Consider the following 8,344-nt stretch of genomic DNA (forward strand, 5'->3'; position numbering starts at 1 on the left):
TGTCTAACTTACTCCATAAGTTCTGCCACCCCAAGTGTGAATGTTTATTCTTAAAGACTTGTGACCTAATTACCCAATACTAATGCCTGACTAAAACCACCAGGCCCTGCTAAAAGCTGCTTTTTAGGGGTGAGGAGCATACATAGCTCCCATTGGCTTCAATGAGTGCTGCAGGCACTTGGCCCCTCTGAAAATCAGCCACAGAGTTAGAGTTCCTCCAGATTTACTGCAGCATAACTGAGATTAGAATCTAATGTCTGAGATATCCCACTTCATAGTCCCCTCCCCATCCCTCTGCCTGAGCCCTAGTCTACACTATGCGTTTATACCGATTTTAGCAGCGTTAAACCGATTTAACGCTGCATCCGTCCACACAACGAGGCCCTTTATATCGATATAAAGGGCTCTTTAAACTGGCTTCTGTACTCCTCCCTGACAAGAGGAGTAGCGCTGAAATCGGTATTATCATATTGGATTAGGGTTAGTGTGGCCGCAAATCAACGGTATTGGCCTCCGGGCGGTATCCCACAGCGCACCACTGTGACCACTCTGGACAGCAATCTGAACTCGGATGCACTGGCCAGGTAGACAGGAAAAGCCCCACAAACTTTTGAATTTCATTTCCTGTTTGGCCAGCATGGAGAGCTCATCAGCACAGGTAACAATGCAGTCTCCTGAGAATCGAAAAAGAGCTCCAGCATGGACCGCATCGGATGTACTGGATCTGATTGCTATATGGGAAGAGGATTCTGTGCTAACAGAACTCCGTTCCAAAAGACAAAATGAAAAAATATTTGAAAAAATTTCCAAGGCCATGATGGAGAAAGGCCACACCAGGGACTCAGTGCAGTGCAGAGTGAAAGTTAAGGAGCTCAGACAAGCCTACCAGAAAACCAAAGAAGCAAACAGAAGGTCCGGGGCAGGGCCAAAAACATGCTGCTTCTACGCTAAGCAGCATGCAATTCTAGGGGGGTCCGCCACCAGCACCCCACCCCTGTCCGTGGATTCCAAGGTGGGGGTGGTAATCTCAGCCATGGCTGAGGATTCTGCAGACGGGGAAGATGAGGAGGAGGAAGAGGAGGACGAGCTTGCAGAAAGCACACAGCACTCCATTCTCCCCAACAGCCAGGAGCTTTTTCTCACCCAGACGGATTTACCCTCCCAGCCCTCCCAAGCCACTATCCCAGACAATGAAGCCATGGAAGTGACCTCTGGTGAGTGTACCTTTGTAAACATAAAACATGGTTTAAAAGCAAGCGTTTTTTAATGATTGATTTGCCCTGAGGACTTGGGATGCATTCGCGGCCAGTACAGTTATTGGAAAAGATTGTTAACATGTCTGGGGATGGAGTGGAAATCCTCCAGGAACATCTCCATGAAGCTCTCCTGGAGGTACTCCAAAAGCCTTTGCAGAAGATTTCTGGGCAAGGCAGCCTTATTCTGTCCACCATGGTAGGACACTTGACCACGCCATGCATGTAGCAAGTAGTCTGGTATCATTGCATGACAAAGCCTAGCTGCGTATGGTCCCGGTGATTGCTGGCATTCAAGCAACATCCTTTCTTTATCTCTCTGTGTTATCCTCAAGAGAGTGATATCGTTCATGGTAAACTGGTTGAAATTCAGGAATTAAGTAAGGGGACAGAGATGCCCACTCCTACTGGGCTGTTTGCCTGTTGCTTAAAAGAAATCCTTCCTTGCAGGTAGCCAAGAGGGGGGAGGGGAGAGGAGGGAATGACGCTAAGCTTTTTCGTGTTTGGCTAGCAGGGGCAAAGGGGGGGTGATTAGCAGTGATCTTCTCTGATACCAGCCACGCGGTGCGGGGAGAGGTAAAGTGATCATCCCAGGGAATTGGATCGGGGGTTAGTTTCTGCTGCTGCACGTTAACAGGAAAGAAGCAGCACTGAACAGGATTTGCTTGGTATTTGAGAAAGGAGGGCACTGTGTAAATGAAGGCTGCAGAAGCCGAAAGACAATGGCTTACCATGGCTGCATGCAAGCTGAATTATGCTGCCCAGACCTGCATCTGTGAGATCTCTAACACCAGAGCCGCAGGCACTCAATATTAAGATGCAAAATGCGACCTTGTAGTGAAATCACATGTGCTATGTAAGGTGAATAGTGTTGTTCACCGTGAAAGAGTATAAGCATTGTCCTGTAAAATGTATCTTTTTAAATACTTCTCACCCTTTTTTCCCTCCCTCATGCAGCTGCAAATTTTTCAAGCCTCCTTACTCCATCCCGAAGGCTATCTCAGATAAGGCGGCAGAAAAAAAAGATGCGAGACGAAATGTTCTCGGAAATTATGGAAGTGATCCGCAATGAAAGAGCTCATCTGAATGAGTGGAAGGATGTGGTAGCAAATTACAGGAAAGATGCCAGTGAACGTGAGGACAGGAGGGACCAACGTGAGGAGAGGAGGGACGCTCGAGATGAGAAGTAGCGGCAGGAAGATCAGCGGTGGCGGGATGCAACGCTGGGGCTGCTGCGTGATCAAACTGATATCCTCCGACATCTGGTGGAGCTTCAGAAACAGCAGCAGGATCACAGAGTGCTGCTATAGCCCCTGTGTAACCACCTTCACCCCTTACCATGTTCCATATATTCCTCACCCAGATGTGTAAGAACGCGTGGGGGAAGGCTTTGTGCACCCGCTCATTCCACCCCCGTGGATAGCCCAACCGAAAGGCTGTCATTACTTTGAAATTTTTTTAGTGACCTTTTCCTTCCCTCCTATCCTCCTCCCAAACCACACCCGGGCTACCTTGTCAGTTCTCTCCCTCTTTTTATAATGACTTTTTAATAAAGAACACATGATTTTTAAATGATAGTGACTTTATTTCCTTTGGCAAGCTGTAATCGAAGGGGGAGGGTGGGTTGCTTACAGGGAATGAGTCAATCAAAGGGAGGCATTCATCAAGGGGACACAAACACAACAGTCACACCATACCCTGGTCTGTGATGAAACTCGTTTTCAAAGCTTCTCTGATGCGCACCACTTCATGGTGTGCTCTTCTAATCGCCCTGGTGTCTGGCTGCACTTAATCAGCGGCCAGCTGATTTGCCTCAGCCTCCCACCCTGCCATGAAGGTCTCCCCCTTACTCTCACAGAGATTGTGGAGCACACAGCAAGCAGCAATAACAATGGGGACATTGATTTGGCTGAGGTCTGAGCGAGTCAGTAATGTGCGCCAGCATGCCTTTAAACGGCCAAATGCACATTCTACCACCATTCTGCACTTGCTCAGCCTGGAGTTGAACAGCTCCTGACCACTGTCCAGGCTGCCTGTGTAGGGCTTCATGAGCCATGGCATCAAGGGGTAGGCTGGGTCACCCAGGATAACTACAGGCATTTCAACATCCCCAACTGTTATTTTCTGGTCCGGGAAGTAAGTCCCTTGCTGTAGCCGTTTAAACAGAGTTGTGTTCCTGGAGACACGAGCATCATGAACCCTTCCTGGGCATCCCACGTGGATGTTGGTGAAACCTCCCTTGTGATCCACCCGTGCTTGCAGCACCATGGAAAAGTACCCCTTGCAATTTACGTACTGGGTGCCCTGGTGCTCCGGTGCCAAGATAGGGATATGGGTTCCATCTATCGCCCTCCCACAGTTAGGGAATCCCATTGCAGCAAAGCCATCCACTAGGACCTGCACATTTCCCAGAGTCACAACCTTTCAGAGAAGCAGCTTAATGATTATTTTGGCTACTTGCATCACAGCAGCCCCCACAGTAGACTTTCCCACTCCAAATTGATTCCCGACTGACCGGTAGCTGTCAGGCTTTGCAAGCTTCCCGAGGGCTATTGCCACTTGCTTCTCAACTGTGAGGGTTGCTCTCATCTTGGTAGTCTGGCGTTTCAGGGCAGGGGAGAGCAAGTCACAAAGTTCCATGAAAGTGCCCTTACGCATGTGAAAGTTTCGCAGCCACTGTGAATTGTCCCAAACCTGAAAAACTATGCTGTCCCATTGGTCTGTGCTTGTTTCCTGGGCCCAAAATCGCTGTTCAATGACTAGAACCTGCCCCACTACCAGCAGGATCTCCAAAGCACAGGGGCTCGTGGTTTGAGAGAATTCTGTGTCCATGTCATCATCACTCTCGTAGCTGCTCTGCCGTAGCTGCCTCCTCCTCGCCTGGCTTTGCACGTCCTGGTTAAGCACAGACTACATTAGAATGCGCAAGGTGTTTACAACATCCACGATTGCGGTCTTGATCTGAGCAGGGTCCATGCTTGCTGTGCTAAGGCATTTGCACAGCTCACCCAGGAAAAAAGGCACAAAACTGTTATCTGCTGCATTCACGGAGGGAGGGGTGAGGCTGTACCCAGAACCACTCGCGACAATGTTTTTTGCCCCATCAGGCACTGGGATCTCAACCCAGAATTCCAAGGGCGGGGGAGACTGCGGGAACTATGGGATAGCTACGGGACATCTACCCACAGTGCAACACTCCAGAAATTGACGCTAGCCTCGGTACATGGACGCACACCGCCAAATTAATGTGCTTAGTGTGGCCGCGTGCACTCGACTTTATACAATCTGTTTTACAAAACCGGTTTATGTAAAATCGGAATAATCCCGTAGTGTAGACATACCCTGAGAGTAGGCTACTTTCCCCTTTTTGGCAATAGGTGACAATCCATTTTAAACCACAGGGAAATTAAAATTCTTAAAGAACTGACTGGGGAAAAAACAGTAAAGGTTATAGAATGGTCACTATAGTAGAAGAAAAATAAGTAATTTTGGAGGGGTAGGATAGAGGCAATATTTTGTTTGGGGGGGGGTGTTTGTTTTTTGTTGATTTTTTTTAAAGTCTTGTAGGAAAGGATAATAAATGTTCTTCTGCCATCCTCTTAAATAAAAAGCTCCTTGTACCACTACAAAAGCAATGTGCCATGGGACAGATGTTGTGATAACCACTCTCTGCTTTTCACAGACTTGCCACCTTGTTGAGAGGTGAATTTCAAAGGGATCATCACATTATTTGTTCTGCCTAAAGTGAAGTAAACTCCCCATGAATAGTGAGTGATTTATGACGAGGATCCTTATGATTAAGAGAACATGAAATGCACTCATTAGCCTCAAGAAAGGTAACTGGAAAATGACTGAACTATTACTGTTGTTATAATCCAGTGACATAATTACCATAGATAATTGATGCAATCATTCTGTGTCCTTTGGTCAAGAATAAAAGGCCTGATCCTGAAAAACCTCTCTCACTTGAGTCCTCTCTGCTCATGTAAATAGTCCCACTGACTTCAATGAGACTACTCACACAGGATTTGTCTTGTGTATAAGGGTTTACAAGACTGGTCCCAGAGGGTGGATTAACACTGGGAAAATTCAGACCTGAAATTCTCAGTACTCTTTCAGTAATACCAGCTCCAAGCTTTCAAAAATCATCAGCCAAGCTCCCCAAAATACTGAGATTTTCTTAAAAATAATGGGATTTAAACAAAACATGGTGGGTTTTAAATGTACCTTCTGGGTTTTGAGCACTTAGGGTACACTCAAGCCTTTCTCCGCAACCATGAGGGCTGGCAACATGCTTTAAATTAAAAAAAATGCTAAGTGTCTCACATATTCACATGACTGAGAACCTGGGGCTTCAAGAAAAACACATTATCACAAGACTCATAATAAAATCAAAAGCATTGGCAACACTGTGTTTCCTGAAGATGTTGGAGGTTTCATAAACCACAATGTCATTGCATTTAAAGCCAAGCAGTGACTAATCTTACATCTGAAATGGCTGATGTGACTTTATGATGGAATTACTTGACCATAATTTACAGTTTTGCTCCTGAATCCAGGACCTGGCATCTGATATCACTAACAACCTTAAACCAAATTATTAGATTACTTCTGGAGCTACCACCCAGCCTTGACAGCAGCTGAGCACAGCAAACCTTTAAAACTGAATAGTGGGCATTCCTGTGGATGACAAGTCCTTGGCTCTCCTTAGGCTTCAACATACAAAACTAAGGATTTCACTTTATAGTATTAGCTTTCAACACTTTTCATTCCCTCTTTTTCTCTGTTAGGTGAGCTGCATGGGGAACTAAACTGAGATCTCGCTGTCAGGAACAGGTTTGAGTTCTGTTCCTTTGTGCAGACTGTGTTACTAAGTGAGGAAGATTTGGAGACCAGATTGAGTTTTCAAAAGTATCTCCTTATTTTAAGTGCTTCAGTTTTTGGGTGCCCAACTTGAGATACTTCAGGCCTAATTTTCAGAGTGCAGAATATCTAAAAACTAGAGTCTAATTGTCTTAAATTGGGCACACAAATGATGGCGCACCCAAAACTAAAGGATGCTGTTATAAAATTAGGCTTTAATAAATAAACATACATGACTCAGAATCAACACATTTTGGTAAATTCTTTGTTACCTTTTATAATGTATTGTCGTGACTTCTGACCTAAGAATACAATTTAATGTGATAATGCTTGCTACTATTTATATGCATAATGTGTTGTATATGGCTGCATGGAGAGGTGAATCCCAGCAATGTAAAATAGTTACATATTGTTACCCCTTTCTCGCTTGTCTCTGGGGCTGCAGCTATACCAGGAAAATGGAGACCTGTAATTCTCAATTTGTGCAGATCTACCTTATATGACAGTGTATAATGTCTGGCTTTTGCCCATGTTATGTGATGGACCAGGAAATACAGATTGGTCCCTTATGTGCATTCCCAAAGGGGCCTTAATGTAAATGAGGCTCAGTCAGACTGATGGACTGTAGAAGAGACACTGACAGACAGCACAATATGAACATGAAGAGCTTGCCACCATACCCTTTGCTCCTGTTTTAGGGTTTCTGTCTCAATCATTTCAAATTCCATTGGATGGCTTCAAATTGTCAAAGGGTTGTGTTTCTTTTAAGCTGTGTCTTGTCAACTTCCATGAGAGATGCAGGGCAAAAAGTCCCCATCTGAACACTCCAAATACAGCCACATGTTAGCAGTGAGATGATGTTTCTCAGCCCATCAGAATTTGTTTGCTTAGCTGTATTCCAGAATAATTTGAACCTCACAACAGTGGTTCACCATGAAGTAAGTGAAGAAGGTTCACCACCCCAAACCTCCTTCAAGACTCTAGAGAGTAATAAGTTACAGAATTCTAGAGAACCATCTGTCAGTGGTATGGAAAGTATGAAGATATTTTTTCCTTAGAGCCAGGGTTTTCGACCTTTTTCTTACTGTCAGCTCAGCTACTCCACAGACTGAACACTCAGTGCTTTAAGAAAGTAATGGGTCCTGCAATGATTCCAAGGAATTTTTTAGGAACTGGCACATTATTTTACTGGAAGCTAGTGGTTTCTGAGTAGGACCTGGTTGAATGCAGCTGAGCAATTCTGTTTATGGGAAGACTAGAGGTAAGGAGTGACTGCAGGGTCACAGCTTCTGTTCCCTCTAAAACAATGCCTGGTCTCCTCATTTTGGGGTCATGACCCACACACTGATATACACTAATCTTTTATGAATGAAATAAGAGGCATATTTTCAGTGTTGAGATTTGTTGACTAACGTCTTGTTCACGCTACTGGGAGTCATGCAGCCAAAGGCACTGAAAACTCTCCCCTTGCACTGTAAGTACAATGAAACCACCAAAAGTATAACCCCTCAAAGTTCCTACATCTTATATTATTAATAAACCTATTAGAGATACCCACCTCTAAGCAGGCAAGTGCCTCTAATGAGATTTTAGCATGTGTATATCTACACTGCAACTAGACATCTGCCAGTGGCCCATGCCAGCTGACTCAGGTAAGGGGCTGCATAACTGCTGTGTAGACTTCTGGGCTGAGGCTGGAACCTGGACTCTAGGACCGTGTGATGCGGCAGGTCCCAGAGCTCAGGCTGCAGCCTGAGCATGGAAGTCTACACTGCAATGAAACAGCCCCGCAGCCCAAGCCCCACAAGTCTGAGTCCACAGGCAGGGGGCAGCCACAGGTTTTTATTTGCAGTGTAGACATAGGACCGGGATCTTGGGGCAAGCTCAGTTGTAATATTATTTTATTCTTGTTAACCAAATACTTTTTAATGCAAGAATATGGACTATCTGTCCACCTCCTTTTTCTTTATTTAAACTGGAGGTTTTGCTAGGATGTTGGAAAGCTCATCCCAGTGCAGCTCACTTTCAAATGCAAATCTGCATTCAGTCTGGTCAAATAATTGGGGGGCAAATATTCATGTATAATTACTGATGAAAAATGCCCAAATTAATAGTGATTTTTATTTGCAGTGCATTATTCTATTCATCTGCTCTAAACAGCATACAGAGATTTCCATTCAGAGAATTGTATACTAGAGTTGGGCAAAAAAAATTCAGTAAATAGTAAA

The 8,344-nt window shown here is 45.0% G+C and overlaps 1 protein-coding gene across 1 annotated transcript; it reads left to right on the forward strand.

The window, feature by feature from the left end:
* Positions 1 to 750: 750 nt before the first annotated feature.
* On the forward strand, positions 751 to 2,520 carry LOC127051086 (uncharacterized). Its single transcript, XM_050952970.1, has 2 exons — positions 751 to 1,214; positions 2,211 to 2,520. The coding sequence occupies exons 1-2, from the start codon at positions 815 to 817 to the stop codon at positions 2,441 to 2,443; spliced, it is 633 nt and encodes a 210-aa protein (XP_050808927.1). The 5' UTR covers positions 751 to 814; the 3' UTR covers positions 2,444 to 2,520.
* The last annotated feature ends 5,824 nt before the right edge of the window (positions 2,521 to 8,344 follow it).

The sequence above is a fragment of the Gopherus flavomarginatus genome, chromosome 5 (assembly GCF_025201925.1).
Source record: "Gopherus flavomarginatus isolate rGopFla2 chromosome 5, rGopFla2.mat.asm, whole genome shotgun sequence".
NCBI classification, from domain to species: domain Eukaryota; kingdom Metazoa; phylum Chordata; order Testudines; family Testudinidae; genus Gopherus; species Gopherus flavomarginatus.